Raw genomic sequence first — 20,731 nt, forward strand, 5'->3', positions numbered from 1 at the left:
TCTAATCTTGCTTTCCTCTTTGAGAGGGCATATTCCAGCCCATGGGGATTTTCCAGTCTTACTGCCACCAATGTCACGGCCTCCTCCACAAGTCTCCGTTAAGGAAAAAGTGGTTTGATCTCTTTTTTTAATTGTTGCAAAGGTGTAATTTTAGCCTTAGGCCAGGTATTTGGCAATGCTGACTGGGGCTGATAGGCGTTGCAACATTTGTAGGACAGAAGATTTGCCAAGTTGGTGACTCCCAGCTCCCAGTAGCAAATTACTGTAGTCAATTGCATTGCAGATGCTCTTGTGTCAACCTGATGCAGATACTTCTCGTCTTCACTTCCGAGAAGCCCAAAACGAGAATTAAAAGTCAAAAAGGAAATCGCCAGCGCGTGTGAGTCTACACTTTTTTAATAGATCTACGACTCCACCTAGTTTCCCCTTTCGCGCCTTTTTTCCTCCCCTACGTTCCTTCAGGCCTCTGCGTCCCAGCAACCGTTACACTGTCACTTTTAAAAGAGCACTCTGCTTTTCTTCTGGCCTTGCGGGTAAAGTGATTGGCTAGCCAAAGCAGGCCGCGATTGGTCAAGCGACGGAGCAGGGTGGGGCCGATTCGTATTTCCTTTTCTTCAATCCGTCTCCTGTTGGCGGCGGGCTTTAAGCTTTCCAGCCAGGCCTCTACCGTTGCACGCGCGCGTTTCCGCGAGGACCCTTCCGAGCTGTCCAAGCCATCCGCCTGAGCCCAAAAGAACGAGGGAGGCAGGGAGACAGCGATTTTGCTTGCACCAGAAGCGGGGGCGAGCCCAAAACCAGCTAGGGAGGCAGTTTGCCGAAGTTTTCACCACCTCAGCGGGCGGTGACCGCGGCTATTACCAAACCGGCATCCGTTCAGGGCAACCCCCGAGTCGCCCGGCGCGAGAAACGCGGTGGGGGAACGAGGGGTCCTGGCTGTGTGCAAAACGCGCCAAGTTTCCCGTCGTGGGCGGGTGGGTGTGTGACTGAGCTTGGAGGGACCCCAGATCCCCTCAGTCTATAGAGCAGCTGGGGAAGGGGCTATTCCGGGGCAGCGCCCTCCCGCGCCTCGCCCGCGGGGACCTGGCCAGGACGAGAGGATGTAGCGGCGGCGGGTGAGGAGATTCGGCGGCCGCGCCACCATGAGCGAGCGAGCGAGCGGGCGGGCGGGGGCGCGCGTTTCTTTCCAGGCGACGGGTGGCCACCTCTGCCTGCCTTTACCGCCGCCTCGTTCCCCGGGGGGGTTTTCCGAGGGAACGACTGCGGGCCGCCGCTGGTTCTCTGGCGCTTCGAGCCGCAGCCCTGCCTGCCTGAGGGCAGCTTCGGGGAATATTTCGCTCTCCCTCCTTTTCACCCTTGAGGCGGAAATTAGTTGTGAAGTGGAAGGCGCGCTACGGAACTCTCCGCTGCGGTTTTTTTTTTTAATTTGGTCTGTCACGGGCGGAGCCAGGCTTCGTGTGGAAAGGGGGGGGATGCGGAACCTCAGTTAAGTATTTTTATTGATTTGGGGGGGGGTAGTTGCCCTTCCCCCTTTTCCCTTGGCTCCGCCCGTGGCGTCTGTGCAGGGGGAGCGTGTCTGCCTGCTTCCCTCCTATGGAAGGTTTTTTCGGCTTTCGGTTTTTATCCTTTTCGCATCAAGTGCCGGGCCGAGAGTATTTTAGGGGGGTCGTTTCTCGAGCTGCCCTCAAATCTTAGGGCGGAGGGGGAGATGCCGCGGGGTTGTGTACCGGAAAAGTAACGACATCCCGACGTTCTTAAGTCTTAACCTGGGGCGATTTGGGGCTTCAGTCTCCAGTAAATAGGATTTCCGCCCTGGCCGGTAGCGTCAGATTCCTGCACTGTTTCGCTTCTCCTTAACAACAACAACAAAAAAGTTCAGAAGCCGCCGGCTTTTAATGTCTAGGTCAAAGGGAACTTTTTATTAAGCGGTCGCAGTTTTGAGTTGCATCGCGCGCTACTCAAAGCGCAGTTGTGCTTCCCGGCCCACTTCGGCGTGTGCTCCGGTTGCTCTTGTGAAGCTGTGTCGTCACAATACACGCTGCCGCTTACAAAACATACAAACGTTGTGTTTTATATGCTTTTGACAGGCATGACTACAGGTTGCAGTTTTGTCGTGTTCGTCCCTCGGCGTTCTCTGGTGAGGGGGGAAAATGCCAGGCGTGCTGCCCAGTGACAGTAGCGGGCTTTCAAGAGGCACCCCCACGAAAAGAAGCAGACTTTCGCTGAAGTTCTTTCAGAAAAGGGAAACCAAAAGAGCTCTGGATTTTGCAGAATCGGCAGAAAATGAGCAAAAGACTTCAGAATATGAATGTTCTGAAATGTATGTAAGCATTTATTTTTCAGTAACTCATCACAATGTGCAGAGAACTTTTAAAGGCATTTTGGTGGATCTTAATTTCTATATTTGTGTTACAGTTTATGCTTAAAGTTCTGTATCTTACTGTATCAGTTATGCAAAATCTTACTGGCTGTGCTTAATTACTGTAACCACATATTTGCATTGGCTTATGTATATCCCAGCCTTCAGTTGGCTTTTAATGTTTTCTAACAGAAGACTAATGGAGTAGGCTGTTAACATAATGGATTATGACTGAAATCAGTTTGATTACTGGTATTCTATCTTGGTGACAATTTGTTTTGTATATAGGTAGCGTTACATACATTCTATGCTAATTGAGGGTAGAACAGGCATAATACAACCCAAGTTGATAAGTTTTCAAAACTCCATTGAGCCCAGTGGAAGAGATTTAGAAATGTACTAGACCTTGAACTTTTTTCTGTCAAAGGACTTAGCAGAGTTGGATAGAGAGCACCCTACATAGCCTGCTTTGGGTGGAATAACAAAAAGTGAACTGTTTGTTAAAACATTAAATTTGGTAGAAAGGTTTTAAAGGATACAGGTCTAAGAATACGTAATGGGAAGTAAGAACTACTGTATTCTGTGTGATTAACTTCTACACACAAGATTGTGCTGCATACCTTTATTCTTGATTGCACGTTTCTTATACTTTGGCAGTTTGTTTCCATATGAGAAAATACTTTATTTTTTTAAAAATAGATTAAGGTGTCAAAATGGAAAACTAATTTCAATAGGCTGCACTGGGAATAAACTTTAAATCCTGGCCTAATTATGGCCATACAGTATATTGTTGGCCTAATACTCCTGTGAAAATGGGAGCTTGTGTGGAATAATAATACCTTAGCCATTGAAGAATTCCTGGCCAGAAAGAAATCTGTTATGTTGTCAAGGAAAACACAAGAGTTATCAATACCGTTTTTGTACTTATAATTATTGTACTTTAATTATCTTATTGTACAGTTAGAGACGGCTAATTCATTATTTTTGGAGTGTGATTTTTATGTGGTACCTCAATAGTGGTACTACATAGAGCTCACCCCGTCATGGGGATTCAAACCACCAACCTACTGATCAGCAAGCCCAAGAGGCTCAGTAGTATAGACCACAGTGCCACCTGCGTCCCTTGCTCTGTCCCAGCTCCTGCCAATTTAGCAGTTCGAAAGCACACCAGTGCGAGTAGATAAATAGGTACCTCTGCGGCAGGAAGGTAAACGGCGTTTCCGTGCGCTCTCATTTCCGTGTTCTGTTGTGCCAGAAGCGTTTTAGTCTTGCTGGCCACATGACCCAGAAAGTTGTCTGTGGACAAACGCTGGCTCCCTCGGCCTGAAAGCGAGACGAGCGCCGCAATCCTATAGTTGCCTTTAACTGGACTTAACTGTCATGCGGTCCTTTACCTTTTACCTTACTACATAGAGCAGGGATTAAGAAACAGTATTTTAGCAAAGAGTCAATTTCTAAATTTAGAAGACATTAGCACATGTGTATTTTGGAATAAAATATACTTTTTTGTATGACAGTGACCAGGTAGTTCCTGCAACACAGCCACTTTCACCGTCACCTATCTGTTGTGAGAAGAAAGACAACATGCTACCTTTCGTGGGCTTGAACAATCTTGGTAACACATGTTATCTTAATAGTATACTTCAGGTAAGTTCAAAACAGGTTAAAAATATAGTGTTGTCTAAAGTAATTTTGTGTGAATTAAGGGAATTAAAAGCTTACTTGGTATGTATTTACGTGTGCTGCATGAAGGAAGCAACAGAGGAAAGAGGCTGTAGAGAGCAAGATTTTTACCTTTTCTCTTATTGGAGACCCATTGCACAATATTAAAATTTATTTCATTCCATATATATTCCATCTTTCGTCATGGAACCCATGGCAGCATACTGGTGGTTCCCAGGAGGTCTCCCGTGCAGGCACTGACCAGGTTTCAGCACATACTCATAAGTTGGGCAATTTGATTTTTGTTATAATCACCCTTTTCCATCTTACGTCCTGATGGACATAAGTTGTGTAACAAATACATTGCACAAACATTGAAGATATGTGGCAGGCTCTAGGATATTGTTTTCTTAGTATGGTTTGCAAAATATTAAAATGAGGTGTATTTGAAGAGGCTGTACTATGAGTATAATCCATCAAAAGTCAAGCCATTGTCTTTTAACTTAACATTTTCAGTGGAAGTGCTTTAAAAATACTTGCTTTACCTAGCTCTGAGGGAAAACAAGGAAAACTAAACATGAAAACAACTGTAAAACCATAGTACTGATAAAACCTGCAGTAGCTTGACCCACTATGCCTCCTTTGTCCAAACGTCTGCTAGATCAAAACAGTTTCACCTGCCTATTGATAACCAGGCCTTGTCAGGAGATTGGAGTTCCAAAATGGAACCAGAATGATTGATAACACTTGGATACACAAGCTATGTAGCATAGCTTTATTTCTGTTTGAGTTTTGTTTTTGTTTTTTTGTAACGGATGTAAACTTAAAATAATAATAATAATATGAGAACTTTGAAGCCAGTCTGTGGCATTTAGAAATAAAACTGAAACAACATGAATGAAACAGTGGGGCAGGGGGAAAGTTCTTAAGAACCGATGTACTGTAAAACACTTTTTAAAAATAACAGTATACAGTGGTACCTCTAGATACGAACGGGATCTGTTCCGAAGCCCCGTTCGCATCCTGAAGTAAATGTAAGACATGAGTGCGCGGGTCGCATTTTGCCACTTCCGCGCATGCGTGTGACGTCATTTTGAGTGTCTGCACGAGCGGTGAAACCCAGAAGTAATGTGCTCCGTTACTTCCGGGTCGCCGCGGAGCACAACCTGAAAATATTAATCCCAAACAGATTTCAGAATCATCAGATATAGTTATGACCGCCTGTCTTTTATTATTAACACCTTATATGCGCAGCAATTTATTAAGGCCTGACACTCGTTCATCATAGAGACATATGTTTAAGATTTATCATGACAGTTTGGTCCTGTCTTATTTTGCAACAGATATATATTTAGACTTATTTATTCACTTCTGTTTATCTACAATTACATCTGTTGATGCCAACTTCTAAATTTGTATCCCATCCCTCCAAGGAACTCAAAGTGGCACATGCATTGGGTCATCTTACATTTATTATTTTGCTTTTTCTGCAAGATTGGGTAAAACTGCACAATCAAATTGTGGCTTAATAAGCTGGTTTATTAATGAGTGGCATAACCCTTCCATGCCCTTTTGTTCTACCCACTGAGTAAATGGCTAAGCAGTTCAATATTCTGTTTATAAAAATAGATTTCTGTTATACATGAGCCTGGAAACCTATGGTTAATGACTTGTGAGGATATTAAGCTATGGTTTGAAGTTAGCTTATTATCTTGGCTTAATTGCAAAAGTGCTATGTATACCCATAAGCCAGGATATGATTTTTGTGAATCAGGCCGTCTAGCAATTGGTCCAAGGTCAACCAGTGTCCTTCATGACTTAGCAGGGATTTGAAAGCTGGCCTCCCTGATCTAAGTGAAATACTCATTCTGCTACATCACACAAATATATAGCTAAATCTGTGTTTCACAAATTCTGTTTTCCTTCATTGTACTGCATGTCTTGTTCCTATTTTAGGTGCTTTATTTTTGCCCTGGCTTTAAGACTGGAGTGAAACAACTATTTAATATAATTACAAACAAGAAGGAAAGCTTAAAAGGTGACACTGATAAGGTGAGAACATACTGTCTGTTATTGGGCATATTGTACATAACAAAAGTTAGTATATCATGGGTTCAATATAAACAAATCATGGGTTCAATATAAACAAATCACTTTTGCTCCTTCCTTTGGAAGAAAGTTTATTGTGAAAGATGTCACTTCTGTAGCATGGTAATTTAGACTCGGCATGCTTTTAGAGGTGCTTGCCCCATTAGCACAAAGCAGTTTGCATTGAAACCGCTTGCTATAAGGCTGGAAGGTGGGTGGGAACTCAGTTTTAAGTGGTTTGGATGCAAACCACTTTTATGTAATGGAGCAAGCCCCTCTAAAAGAGCACTAAACCTCCATCAGCTTATTGATGCTAACAGGCAGCCCTGCTTGCAAAGGCATTTTAGGGAACTCACTTTAGGATCCTGATTGTTCCATAGTAGCTGTCTATACCTGGTGTCTTATGTGATGTCAGATGTGGGGCAGGGGAACATGGTTTGCAGGAAATGACCTTGTGGGTCAAAGTAGGACATCTACATGCTGGTCGTTCCTCACCCTTGTTTTAGGACTAGTCAAATGTATCCCAGGATAGACAGATGATGCCTTATATGGTATCTTTTTATATAGTATGACATAGAATTAGGACTGAAGCACAATGAAGATTCGTTTGTTAGTGTAGTTCTATAGTCACTTTCAGACAGTAAAAGGGTCATTTAATTGACTTCAGTCTTTGGCATTAAGTAAATAACAACCTACTACCAGTACAATGATGATAGCATACATTTGAAATTTTGTATCACAGAATCATAACAGCTTGAGCTGGTGTGCAAAATGAAATTAAACACATCTATATTATGAAAAAGGATTATAAAATTATGTAACTAGCTAAAAAGAAGGCAACAAAATTAACTTCCAAATGCAAACACTTATTTTCTCTGTCTTTACAGGGGGGAAGTAAAGAAGATTCTCTTGCAAGCTATGAATTGGTCTGCAGTTTACACTCCTTGATTGTTTCAGTTGAACAGCTTCAGGCCAGCTTTCTCTTAAATTCCGATAAATACACAGATGAACTTGCAACTCAGCCAAGAAGACTACTAAATACGCTTAGGTACAAAAGATGTGTTTCTAACTATTTCTGAAGCAAATTATATGGAATATTGTCATTTGCTACAGGAAGACAGCCTTTTAAGTTTATTGAATTATTCCTATTCGCAAATATGTTCTCCAGCATCTTCTTACTAGATGTGTTCATTTCTGGTCACTTGATAATGTGAGGTAGCTTAGCAACAATGCAGATTAGAGTTTGAACCTGTTCTGTGATCTCTCAAATCAGTCAAATTTAAATGACTGATAGGCAAAAATTATAAATTATCTGTAATATACTAGTTTTTACAAAAATATATCTCCATAATTCTAAATACATAATAGCTTGCAAAACTGAGCAACTTCATGAAGCTGTACATCTACCTTATTTTAATTTTGGATCCCCCAAACAGCGTAGTAACTTGAATTGTACTTAAAATGTGTTCCCAAGAAGGGCACCTGCCAAATTTGGCTATGCTCAGGAATCCCTGTCTAAACTGTGTCATTAAGCTATTTTTTGACAGTGTATATTAGGTAATGTGTTGTATTTTTTTTTTTAAGGGAACTGAACCCCATGTATGAGGGATACTTGCAACATGATGCCCAAGAAGTATTGCAGTGTATATTGGGACATATCCAAGAAACATGTCAGCTGTTGAAGGAACAACTGAAACCCAGATCACTAGACGAGTCCACAGCTGAACTAAAGAAAACTACTAATCAGGATATTGGCAGTACTGGTATTGTTGAGGAAGATGTTAGTTTGATCTCTGACCAAGCTATTGAGGACGGTGAAGATAAAACTAACGGAAATGCAAAAAGAAAAAATGATACAGAGGATGGCAATGAAAAGAAAAAATCCAAAGTATCCAAAGAGAAAAATGGAATAGAAGAGAATCAGAGACGGACCAGGTCAAAGAGAAAAGCCCTGGAGGAAAAACTAGAAAATCAATCTGAAGCAACCATTAAGCATTGCATTGAAAATGAAAATACAAAACCAACCCATAAAAAATCCAGACTTCGATTAAATTGGTTAAAATCTTCAAGCAAGCAACCTAGCATTCTGTCCAAATTTTGTAGTTTGGGAAAGCTGACAACAAACTTGGGGTTCAAAGAGCCTGTTAAAGAAATAGAAAACTCTGGATTCACAGATAGTTTCCGCAAGTGTGAAAATGGCAGCCAAGAAACGGAAGACTATTGTGATCCATCATCTATTGAAAGCACTGTCGAAAAAGAAATTGAAAAACGATGCCAGAGAGGTTAGCCTTATGAGTAACTTGTGTGTGTACCCAGTTTGCTGAGATCACCTGGCTACATTTTTGTGTTTTCATAGTGGTAGAAGAGATGGAACAAGTCACATGAATTGCCTCCTTGGCTTGGCTCTTTTTTCTTTTTCTTTTTTTACCACAGTCAAGCTATGAGGGCTGTACATGTTTTGTGGCTTATTAAGACTACAGTTGTATATCATATACTAGGAAATAAGCATTTAACTCAGTGGGCTATTTTAGGATAGCACTATAAACCTAGGAGCAAGACTACTAACCCAACCATGTTTCATGGCTGGGTTTTGTGTCTCACTTTCTCCTGATATTAACTATGCATGGTGGGACACAGGGTGGAAAGAGTTAGAGATATATGTTTAGTTCCAGCAGTGTAGCTTTCTTGTAGGGCAAAGCAAAGATGGCTGATACTTGCCCTAAGCAAGCAGAACAGTGGCATATTGCAGGGCTGGGTTAACTAGATGTGAGTTGGCAAATATAACAAGCCAAAATGTAATACAGCGAAGGTCAGTGTTTTAACATTTCTAATACTTCTGGATTTAACTTAATGAAAATTAAATCAATAGTTTTAGTCTTCTTTAAAACAAAAACTGAAAATACTGGGATTTCTTTGTAGGGGTAGATTGGTAAAGTTCTTTTTTAGATGTAAGAAGCTGCCTAGAATGGTTAAGCCTGTATGCTAAAGGATCTTTTATCTTGCCCTATGGAAAACTGTTTCCTGCATAATGAATGATTCTTCTTCTCATACTCCTTTTTGAGTAAACATGCTTAGGGGTGTGCTGGTTGCATCTAAAAGATAGGGCTGTAATGACATTAGCGGGTTCAATATCAAGAATATACCCCCAGTGTAGTGCCTAATAATTGAAGTTCTTAATAAGAACTACATTGCTCATATGGAGTGGGATCTAAAGAGATCCAAAGAGCTGTGGATGGAGCTTCCTGCCTTGGCATACAGTTTTTGAACTATACTTTGGAGCATTTCCTCTTGCTGTTTCAGCTGCTCAAAGATAAGGGATTTGGAGGAGTAGTATCAGATGCAATATGAGGAGCTGTAGTAAGATGATGAAATGCAGAGAACTCTGATAATATCTATTCAGGAAAAGAGTTTAACCTAATCTGTTATGTGCTTTCCCTTAGGTTCAGAGTTAGCTGTCTTCGATTTAGTGGAGAGACTCTTCCAGGGTCAGTTGGTGTTACGAACACGATGTTTAGAGTGTGAGAGTTTCACTGAGAGAAGAGAAGACTTTCAAGATATTAGTGTGCCAGTGCAGAAAGAAGAGTTCTCAAAAACGGAAGAGAATTCTGAAAGTAAGTATAAACCACAGTAAATTTTAAGTATGCCTGTCATTCACATGCCTGTGTTTGGTAGGTGTATGCATACTTTCCTTGCCAACTGTAGTTAAATTCTTGGTGTACATTTCTATATATAGTTTTATCATTTCTTTATAAGTTGTATCCTGACAACTCCCATCATCCCTAGCTAACAGGACCAGTGGTCAGGGATGATGGGAATTGTAGTCTCAAAACACCTGGAGGGCTGAGTTTGCCTATGCCTGCTATAAAATGTCCCCATTCTGGTTGCTTAGAAATGTGTGATCATACCAGTCTGTAACATGCTGAAATGAAGCATGGCAATCTACATAAGACAGATACTTCCTATAATACAAGTCTTAGTATTTGGAAGGGTGCATGGCTCTAGGATTCTGCAGGTTTCTAGGATGGTGTTAATCCCCTTCCCCACCTCAAAGAAACTGCTTTCTGTTTGGTTGTGCTGAAGTGGTTCTGGTTTAGTATGGAGATTAGGAATTGGCTTTGGAGAGTCATGAAATCACAGCAGAGCATAAGTTTGGGAACCCTGATGTGTAATTCGGTGTGTAATTCTCTAGGATTTTGGCACTTTTAAAAACATTTGCTCACATGTCCTGCACTCATTATCGTGGTCAACAACCTGATTTGTATTTAACTGTTTACAGTATTGGGCAAACTAAATATAAGCAACTTTCTTTTGTAGTTTCTCCAGATCCCAAAACAGAAGTGAAGACTCTGAAGTGGGCAATTTCCCAGTTTGCTTCAGTGGAGAGGATTGTGGGAGAAGATAAATATTTCTGTGAAAACTGTCGTCATTACACAGAAGCTGAACGCAGTCTTCTATTTGACAAGATGCCTGAAGTTATAACCATCCACTTGAAGTGCTTTGCAGCTAGAGGATTAGAGTGAGTATAGTGAATAAACCATACTGAACAACCTGACTACTGGAAGTAAAACTTCACAAATATAAAATAATAAAATGGAACCCACATCAAGTGAATTTCACTTCTGGAAAGAACAGCATGAACTATATTGTTAGGTATTCCAAAATATACTGTTGAGATTGTGCTTCCCATGGAATTTGCACAGTAGCTCAGTTCCGCTAAGCATGAAGGGAGAGAGCAGTGGGACATATCCTGCAGCTTCTTACATCCTTACAACAAAGATATACACTCTTGGTGATCTTGTGTGATCAGTGTTTCTGAATGCAGGGAGGGCAGATACATATAGGTGCACAAAGACTTCCAGAAATGGTGTGCCTAAAATTATTTGTTCTGGCTACTACTTTTGAAATAAAAAAAAAAATTTAGTCAGACCATATGGGGTGTTAAAAGTTTCCAGCTCATTCCAAATTGCATGCATGCAAATATCCCTCCTATGGCAAGATCTGCCAGCACAAGCAGCTCAGGAAGCAGTGGATCTCCCAATCCTAGTTTAGCCAAAGATATGATGGTGTAAGTTGCTTAACCTGCCTGAGCTGAAGCTGGTGTTAGTCCTCAAAACAGGGTGTAGTGGGGCAGGACTAGGGAAGGCTGGATTCTAAGCTCATTCAGCTCAGTCACATGACCTGGCAACCTGTTGTAGAACACTTATTTTTAAAAGGCTTGTTTTCCCTCAACCAGGTTTGGCAGTAGCAGCCCTGCTGCTTAATGGAGTTTGCATCTGGTGTAATTTTACAGTGGCTTAATTTACATCAGCGTTCTTCCAGAGGATTGCTCCCTTAGTGTGCATGTACCTTTAAGCAAAATCCTCCTTCTAAAATAAAAGTCACGTGCTTCATTGTCATTACTTAGGTCACAGTCAAGTACTTTCTTGTAACTCACGCTTTGTTGGGAAAGCAGCCAATATTAAATCCTACTCACCTGGTGATGAATATTTTCTTCAACAGGTAGATTGTGCTAAAGCAGACCTAAATACTACAAAGTGGACAGTAGTCAAGAGATATAAAAATAAATTAGGCAATAGTACAATAATAGTATTTTATGTGAGTGTGCCTAAACTAGCAAACACCCCATTAGCCAGGAGAGACTGCTGGGTAACTTCCTTGATTGCTTCTAGGCACGGTGAGAATCAATTGCCTTGGCTTATTTGCCATAATTTTTTCACCAGTTGCAAACTCTCAAAAGACTTAAATGATTAAGATCTATCCACTAATAAATGTGTGTTAGAATATGTATCCTATTCTTCCACTGTTTCTTGTAACTCATGGAAGGTCTTAACAAATATTTTAAAACAGGTATCTCTTCCACTGTAGTCCCACATTATATATATTTAGGTCATGTTCATAATGCATAAAATATATTGCCAAATAAACCCTGTTCTTAATTTTCCACTTTTGTATGGCTTTTCTTGCTATTTAAACACCAATCAGCATATAATTATAGACTATCTTTTGTAAGCTTTCAAACATTAGATAACCTCAGGCAAAAACGAGTGAATTGTAATAAAAACAAGGCAACCAACAGTTCCTGCTGTTATTTTACTGGAAGCTTAAGTGTAAATTAAAGGCATATCTGAAATTGAATTATCTATTGAGTGGATTCACTCAACTCTCCCCAATATGAATTTCACTGTTGCGAAATATGAAATTATTTTACAATTTGTAAGTGCAAAGACATGGGGGGAAATTAGCTGGTGTCTTGTTGTAGTGCTTATTCAGAAATACCTATGCAAATTGCTTACCTATTGGGCTGTCTTTTGAAATAACTAATTGTCAAAAAAAATAATTTACCTTTGTAATAGTTAAAAAAATGAAAGAAATTGCTGTTCAGTCACTTGATTTGTTACAGCAAGAAATTAAGTACAGTATCTTAATATGTTGGAGATCTAAAAGCTAAGCACTAGAGTACCTCATCTTGGCTCAACGTTTGCAATATTACTTGGTGATAATGCAAATTTAAGAGAATTCAAGTTTAAGAGTAACTGATATCCTAGAGCAACAGGAAAGCAAACTAGCTGAATTTTAAAACTTAAAAGTTTTATTTTTTAAAGGAGCTGTGCAAAGTGACAACATAATCTATTTATTACATTTCTCCCCAAGGTTTGATTGTTACGGTGGGCTGTCCAAGATAAATACTCCTTTACAAACACCTCTCAAGCTGTCTTTGGATGACTGGAGCATAAACCCAGGCAACGAAATATATGGACTGTTTGCTGTAGTGATGCACAGTGGTATTACAATCAGCAGTGGGCACTACACAGCCTCTGTTAAAATTACAAATTTGGATAGCTTGGAATTGGACAAGGATAACTTAACAAGTGATCCATTTTGTAAAATTCACCCAGAGCCACTGAATGAACAAGAAGCAAGAGCTGTCACTGAGGACTATGACGACGGTGAGGTCTCCTTTAGAGTCAGTGGAAGTGCTCAGCCTAACAAAGGACTGAACAAAAAGAATATAGAAGCTGTGGGGCTTCTTGGAGGACAAAAAAGCAAGCTGAACTGTGATTTGCCAAGCAACAAAGCAACCCATTCTGAGATGATGGCTAACATAGTCACTGAAACTAAAAATGCAGAGCATAGCCATGCTAAAGGAGTTGCGGAGTTTGAACGCTGTGAGCAAACTGATCCTGCTATTGGACTAGAAAATAAAGCAATGCATATAATGCAGAGCTTGAAAGAGTATGAGGGGAAATGGCTACTTTTTGATGATTCTGAAGTGAAAGTTACAGAGGAAAAAGACTTTCTCAACCTTCTGTCCCCCATTTCCTCATCTACATCTACTCCTTACCTGCTGTTTTATAAGAAAATTGTAGAGTGAGGTTGTATTTTAACTATGTAAATAAGTTTAGCATCTGATCAGCACTGAAGAGCACCTATGAAGCTACAGAAGGATTCACCAGACTAAGATTCTGTAAAAATGAGATGATTTTTTAAAAAGTGGGTAATTATCTTTATAGATTATATACAGATCATAGCAATACAAACCTGTATATATAGTCTGTTGAATAAAATGCTTTAAGAGCACAGTAGCATTTAAAGGTGGTTCTAATTTCGTCACACTACTCATATTCGCTCTCTTTAAAAATAAAGTTATTTGTACTCATATTCTAGAGTGTATAGTTGATATAAATAAATCTAATTGCTTTTGCAAACAAAAAATAATTGTTCTTTATTTCTAAAGCCATAGGACCTGAAAAAGTACCATATTTTTCGCTCTATAACACGCACGTAGTTTTTAGAGGAGGAAAACAAGAAAAAAAATATTCTAAATGAAACAGTGGATGTATGATTTTTGTGGTTCATGCTGTGGCCACAGACATGTGATCTGACAGTGAGTAGCCCAATGCAAAAATCCTGAGGATCCATGTGGATCCATGCTTTGTAACCACGTTTTTGCATCACTGCAGCCCCAGGCAACAGTGGGTGCGTGCTTTTTTTGGTGCAAGATGTAGCCATGGACATGCTATGTGATCTGATGGTGAATTTGGGGTGACCCAGTGCAAAAATCCTGAGGATCCATGTGGATCCGTGCTTTGTAACCACATTTTAAGTGGGGAGGGAAGGAAAAGCACTCAAGGGACGAGGAGAAGGATGCTGCTAATAATGCAGAAGAGGGGTTTAAGGGGAGAAGAAGCATGTGTGGGGTGGGTAGAGAAGGATGCTGCTAATAATGAAGAAGAGGGGTATAAGGGGAGAAGACTCCTCTCCTCTCCCACTTTGCTCCTTTAAAGCAAGCAGGCTCTGCTTTTCTCCCTCCTCCCCGCTCATCCCCGGCTTAGTGAGCTGAAAAACTTTGCTGCTATGTAGCGAGCTGAGTGGGGAGGAGAGAGGGACAGAGAGCCTGCTTGCTTTAAAGGAACCAACCAGACAGGAGCTGCTTACACTCGTGTAAGCAGCTCCTCTCCTCTCCCACTTTGCTCCTTTAAAGAAGCAGGCTCTCTGTCCCTCTCTCCTCACCACTCAGCAGCTCTTCTCCCGCTTTGCTGTTTCAAAGCGAGCCATGGAGGAGGGAAGGAAGGGGAACCATGGATCCTCTGCTCACAACTGCAGCAGATCCCCTGCCCCCGCCACCCGTAGGCATTCCCTCCGTAACACGCACAGACATTTCCCCTTACTTTCTAGGAGGAAAAAAGTGAGTGTTATGGTGCAAAAAATACTGTAATTGCTTCTTTTGTGCCCTTACCCTTCTCCATTGTTCCTCATATAGTCAAAATATGTAGTGGGATGCTCATCTCAGTTTCAAGGTAGGAATGCATACATGACTTGGTGTTTCAGTTTTATTTCTGAGTTCAGGTTAAGCTATTTTAGTATAAATATTTAAACTACTGAAATTTTTCTTTAAAAGATAAGCATAGCTAGGTACCAATACAGAGGATTCCAGTTTCTAAGGACCACTTCACATTTTAGGCATGCAGTACTTTTGAAGGCAACAAATGCCTTATGGGTTCCATAAGGGAGGTTTGATTGGTTGGTACTTTCTATTGAATGTACATGTGATGCTAAAACTAGGTTTGGTTTTGGGTAATCTGTGAACTGAATTTGCAATGTACTCCACTTACCTTAACACTATTCTAACAGTAGTGGCTTTACAGATTTCACCCCTTTCAAATATGATTTGTAATTGAACACAAGGTGGACTAAAGGTATTTTTGGCTAAAGGCAGTTACCACATTTTCCAGTATGCTGGTATAGTTTTCGAAGAGAATCATAAAATTTTGCACTCGGCATATCGACTGAGAGGTTAGTCACTGCTTTAGAGGTTTTTCTCAGTATTAAGTGGTTTACAAATGTTTGTCAATCAACTGAATTGAATTGGGGCTTACTCTCAAATAAGGGGTTAGGAGTGCAGCCTTGATGCTGAACTAGCAGTTTGCAAAAAACAAGCATCACTGAAGCGGTAGTAGTATTGTGTAATGAATACATCATGTGAACACCCAGTCTACTTTATACAAGTCCTTCCTTCCTGTGCAGCATCCTTTGCTGAAGCCAGCTTAGCCTTGCAACAGGAATGAAAGAGACGAGCTACTTATCACCTCATGTCTGCTTGAAAGCCAAAAGTCCCTGCTTCACTTTCAGTGACCCTAAACAGTATTTGAACCCGGAAATTAGCGCTTTAGAAACAGGTTGGCTTTTGTGGAGCCCCATATCCCCAAGGTCATCCCAGCATTTTGAGGCACAAGCCCAATCTAACTAGCCATGTGGCACAAAAGTTTAAAAATGAAAGCATCCTTTAAAAGCATTTTGTACTTACCTTTCTCTAGGATCTTTTTTCACACAAAGATGAATTTTAAAAGCTGGCACACCAAGAAATAAAGTGTAAACATTCAAATATTTAATGGTACCATTAAAATAAACACGGCATTAAAAATGGTTTAAATGCATTTGCAAATGCTCCTAATATAAAATAAATATATGAACTAAAACAAAAACAAATTTAACATTAAAGAATGCTATAAATAATGGTTGATGCATTTGGAGTACCTCTGAATATTAAAAAATGTCTTAAAAAACAGTTGTGTTTACAGTCAGTCTCACCAGTAGTTTGTATACTGTTGCCATGGGGTTAAAAAAGGTTTGAAGTCTATATAATAATTCAGAAGGGAAATTTGGCCACTTAACACTTCCATGTAAATTGGTAAAATGTGTGCAAGGTGTCCTGAACAAAGTCCAAAGTTTTATTTCCAAATAAAACTTATAAAAAATTCCCGGTGTTGATGACACTGCACTCGTTTGTTCAGTACCTTAAAATTCTTAAGTGTATTTTAAGGTGCTCAGATGTCCATTTTGCGAAGGCTCATTCTGCTGAAGGAATCTCTGGGGAGGAAAAAACAGTGAGATAAGCTACTTCCCAAGCTGAACGCCAGAGTCTGGTGGTGAGTAATATTCTGCTACACAAAGTGTTTGCGTGCACAGCTATAAAATTAACTAGTTGCCTATCTCAGGGGTGACTAGAAGCCTAAAGGCTCTGGTCTTCTGAAGTGTGAGAAACAGGGCTTGGGGCCACAGATATAGGGGTGTTAGTAAAGTAATTGTAAGGATTTTATATCACTACAGATAGGAATTTTCAATTTGCCTTCCCATGTACTTTTCCTATCCGGGAGACCTTTTAAAGAAACATTAACAAGCGATGTTAACATATATAAGAATTACCTGTGGCAAGCAGCAGGAAGAACCGTCTTGTATAACTGGGGAATTTTTCTATTGATCAGAGGCTGAAGTGCTTCCTTGAGACGGTGGTAATTTCTTTCAAGCTCTCGCTGATACTCTTTTTGGTCTGGACCAATCAGGCTCTTGTTCTTGCGCAGTGCATCTTCACACCTAGAAAACAAAAAAATTCAGACAATCGGAAAGTGACCATAGTCTACCCTCTTGGAGCCAGCCAGCAGCATTGCATCTGTCTCCTTTGCGTACACTCCTTGGGTCACAACACTAATTGCACTTATTTGGAAACATCCGAAACTTCCAACACAGCGTGACCGCAATGCCAAAATTGGCTTTCACACAATAAAACATCAGTCTTTCTGCTTCTTGGAGTAGATGTCTCCGACAAGTCATCCTAGAAATCTGATTTCTCTAAAGCTGTCTAACAGCATTTAAAAAGAAATGAAACTACTGCTTCTGTACCAAAGCAGCTGGCTATACATGATTCTCCAACATGTATATAAAAGGTAAATACAAAGCATGGATCAAGGCCAAGACGTGCTGGAAGAACATCAGTGCCACCTAATAATGCCAAATCTGTTGCACGCCTTAGTAGTGCTTTTTTGAGGAATGTAGGATAAAGTTTCAAGGAATTTTCTAAATTACGCAGAAATGAATTAAGAAGCAATATACAGTATCTTGGAAGTTGAACGCCTTGCAACTCGGAATGTTTTGGCTCCTGAACGCCGCAAACCCAGAAGTGAGCGTTCCAGTTTGCGAACATTCTTTCGGAACCTGAACGTCCGACGCGGCTTCCGATTGGCTGCAGGAGCTTCCTGCAGCCAATCGAAAGCCATGCCTTGGTTTCCAAATGTTTTGGAAGTCGAATGGACTTCTGGAACGGATTCTGTTCGACTTCTGATGTACAACTGTACATTGGGGATGCATGGTGAGAAGGGACTAAAGTAAGTAATCAGACCCACCAGAAGACAATTGATCAACATATCTATCATGATCTTTTTTAGGACAATTAAAATGGGAAAAAAGAGATGTTAATTGAAACACAATACCTTTTTGTGAAGTCTTTGAAACAAAGCCGTAGTTTATTATGGTGACGGAAGAGCTTAGGATCGTTGGGTATCTCTGATAAGAAAACCTGTGCAACCTCAAGTGGTCCCTTTAAATAATAATAATAATAATAATAATAATAATAATAATAATAATATTTTATTTATACCCCGCCCTCCCCAGCCAAGGCCAGGCTCAGAGCAGCTTACAAGCAATGATAAAAACAAGTTGAATGATTACAACTTAAAAACAAAATTAAAATACAACATTAAAATATTGAAACATTAAAATATTAAAATGTAGCCTCATTGCAGGAGGAGAAGGAAAGGAAAAAAGAAAGAGAGGGAGGGAGGGAATCAAATTGGCTCCAAGCCAAAGGCCAGGCGGAACAACTCTGTCTTACAGGCCCTGCGGAAAGAAATCAGATCCTGCAGGGCCCTGGTCTCATGAGGCAGAGCGTTTCACCAGGCCGGAGCCAGAGTTGAAAAGGCCCTGGCTCTGGTTGAAGCCAATCTAACTTCTTAGCCAATCTAAGAAGAGGCAGGTATTGAGATACGTCTGCAGGGCTGGCTACTGGAATCATTTCACATACATGGAAGACTCCACAGAATTTCTTTAGGCTGTCTCCCCACTAGGACCACACTCCACAACCTCCCTTCTCTTCCTATCTAAGTTGACATTCATGCAACTGTCAAGGAGAAGGCAGAGCTGCACAAGAATTGCTTTCAAATGTTGCCTATAACAGCTCTAAGGTTGCAAATAAACAGATCTCAAATTAGGACCCACCACACTCTCATGAAATATTTGTGGCTCCCTCCACACAATGCAGTTGAACTTAGCAAAGATTCAAATACTGATTCGGTCTGACACCTACCCCTACTTGTTGGTGGGGACTGACCTCTAGTTTTTAGGTATCACATATACATGTTTACCTAGGAATAAGTTCCATTGAACTCAATAGGGTTTTCTTCGGAGCAAACATGTATTATGTACTACTATTCAGTGAAATGTCTGCCTTTAAAAAAAAAAGTGAATCGTTTTTTAGAGATGTTCTATCCTGGGAAGGGGAGATTATTACATCACATGTTCCATTCAATCAAAAGTGTCCACCTCTTGCTTCTGCTGTTAACTCACAGAATCACTTTGCTTCAGAGAGTAAAATTCGGCAAATGTGCTTCTACACACTCAAATTACTTGCATTTGCACATACTCTGTTAGCCATTACTTCAATAATACTGTCCTCTTAGTTCTTCAATACAAAACAAGTTATATATATACACACACACTATTATTACTGTTTATATGCAATATATAGTCAGAACCCATTTTTGACAACGTTTTTTAAAATAAGCAAGTCTTGATGGTTGTGCTCATGGACCTTTGTGAGCAATACACTGACAGGGCCTACAAGTTCTGTATCCTTACCTGATTTACCGTTGTGCCTACTGAACCTTGAAGCACCATCTGGAGCATTTTGGGATCTGCTGGATCTTGATGTGTTGCAAAAGCCAACTCTTGGGTTTTCTTTTGCATATCCTCAATGGCGACTTCAATTGGTGTCAAAATGATCTAAGGAAACGAACACAGGAAAATTTAAGAAGAACATCAGGGGCTTCTCTTTTCACTGTGATTACAAGAAAAATTAATTTAGACTCATAAATAAAGAAAGGGAGAATCATAGAATTGTAGAGTTGGAAGGGACACCGAGGATCATCTAGTCCAGCCTCCTGCAATGCAGGAATATGCAGCTGTCCCATATGGGGATTGAACCTGCAACCTTGGTGTTATCAGCACCATAATGTAACCAACAGTGCTCTACAGGTGTGTTGATTTTTCTTTTTCCCAGTTGCTAGATGCAAAGTACTACTGAAAAAATTAGAGTAGTTTTCCAGCAATAGTAATCATCAGTATCAAAACCTGACACCTGAAATAAAAGCTCCTCCTCTCAGGCTTTTGCAGTAAAAGCAGCTCTGTAAATGCATCTAAAACACATGCCAATCAATAATCAGCAAGCTGAAACTTTACTGAGCGCATTATTTTTTTATGTTAATCATTCCCCCTCTATTTCTGGCATTTCTCCCTCTTAAATTTACAGTTACCATCACTGTTCAGGGCTCACCTCCTCCTTGTGAATGACATTAATCCGGGTTTTAATGTAAGGGAATGCATGTGATGTCGTGAGGATGGTCTTCCTCTTGAACTGCTCATGCAGCTCACCATGAGCTCTGCCATCCAACGTGAAGGGTGTACAGTACATGAATCGCCGCAAGTTGTAGTTTTTGTCAAAATAGGTTATCCGGTCCTTCATTTCGTATGTGTCAAAGTAAGGCTCCACATAAGTTATCTGTATATAGGCCTGGGGCAGAAAAACAGACTAGTAGGAATACACTGCAGAATAGTCACCAGCCAATTAGCAACCGCGCATGGCCCTCATTCACTCATGATGCTGCTCCTGCCGCAGAATTTTTATGTTTGTGAGTGAGCAGCGAGGGGCATTAACCAAGAGACAGAACGAGGCCCACACCAGTGGAAAGCACAAGCTTGCTGCCATTTTGTCCTCCGCACTCTGAACCAGAGCCAGTTGCAAAGATACAAAAGTAGGTGAAAGCAAACAACTCTTGCCTCAGTCTCCCTGGTGAAAATATAGTATGAAGTGATACAATACATCAATTATATTCTATACCAGAATTGTCTAAAAACTGTTACCTGATACCTATATCTAGATTGAGAGAGGCGTGTGGATAAGGTCAGGGAGATCCTGAGATAAATGGCCCTGGTGCAGCATCTTTTTAGCCACTCAATTTATTTTCTGGAACCATAGTATGTAGCCATGCACAAGCCAGGAACAAGGGCACTTCTCAC

At 40.6% G+C, this 20,731-nt stretch overlaps 2 protein-coding genes across 13 annotated transcripts in view; one reads left to right on the plus strand and one right to left on the minus strand.

Moving 5' to 3' along the window:
* Window positions 1–259: 259 nt before the first annotated feature.
* Window positions 260–13,819, plus strand: USP1 (ubiquitin specific peptidase 1). Of its 2 annotated transcripts, none has more exons than XM_083448039.1 (9): window positions 260–1,482; window positions 2,085–2,317; window positions 3,874–4,003; window positions 5,975–6,070; window positions 6,994–7,154; window positions 7,691–8,388; window positions 9,547–9,717; window positions 10,421–10,622; window positions 12,758–13,819. In XM_083448039.1, the coding sequence occupies exons 2-9, from the start codon at window positions 2,148–2,150 to the stop codon at window positions 13,476–13,478; spliced, it is 2,349 nt and encodes a 782-aa protein (XP_083304165.1). In that variant the 5' UTR covers window positions 260–1,482; window positions 2,085–2,147; the 3' UTR covers window positions 13,479–13,819. The 2 variants fall into 2 exon arrangements, with proteins under 2 accessions (XP_083304165.1, XP_083304164.1); XM_083448038.1 differs by having other exon boundaries at window positions 260–1,112.
* Window positions 13,820–15,970: 2,151 nt separating this feature from the next.
* The window catches only part of DOCK7 (dedicator of cytokinesis 7), a 119,601-nt gene continuing 114,840 nt past the window's right edge, over window positions 15,971–20,731 (minus strand). For all 11 annotated transcript variants that reach the window (XR_014513004.1, XM_083447953.1, XM_083447951.1 and 8 more), the window contains 5 exons: window positions 19,989–20,225; window positions 19,295–19,438; window positions 17,872–17,978; window positions 16,811–16,978; window positions 15,971–16,474 (listed from right to left, as the gene is read on the minus strand). Coding sequence is in view for 10 of the 11 variants with exons in the window: in XM_083447953.1 (XP_083304079.1) it covers window positions 16,432–16,474; window positions 16,811–16,978; window positions 17,872–17,978; window positions 19,295–19,438; window positions 19,989–20,225 (699 nt within the window). In the remaining variant the exon portion in view is untranslated. The remainder of the gene's footprint in view (window positions 16,475–16,810; window positions 16,979–17,871; window positions 17,979–19,294; window positions 19,439–19,988; window positions 20,226–20,731) is intronic.

The sequence above is a fragment of the Podarcis tiliguerta genome, assembly GCF_965153285.1.
Source record: "Podarcis tiliguerta genome assembly, chromosome: 6".
Lineage (NCBI taxonomy): Eukaryota > Metazoa > Chordata > Lepidosauria > Squamata > Lacertidae > Podarcis > Podarcis tiliguerta.

What these genes read in the sequence shown, in the direction of transcription:
- USP1 (XM_083448039.1), top strand. Translation starts at nt 2,148, where the DNA reads ATGCCAGGCGTGCTGCCCAGTGACAGTAGCGGGCTTTCAAGAGGCACC. An exon ending in ATCTTAATAGTATACTTCAG is followed by an intron (nt 4,004 to 5,974) that starts GTAAGTTCAAAA and finishes TTCCTATTTTAG; the next exon opens with GTGCTTTATTTTTGCCCTGG. An exon ending in AGACTACTAAATACGCTTAG is followed by an intron (nt 7,155 to 7,690) that starts GTACAAAAGATG and finishes TTTTTTTTTAAG; the next exon opens with GGAACTGAACCCCATGTATG.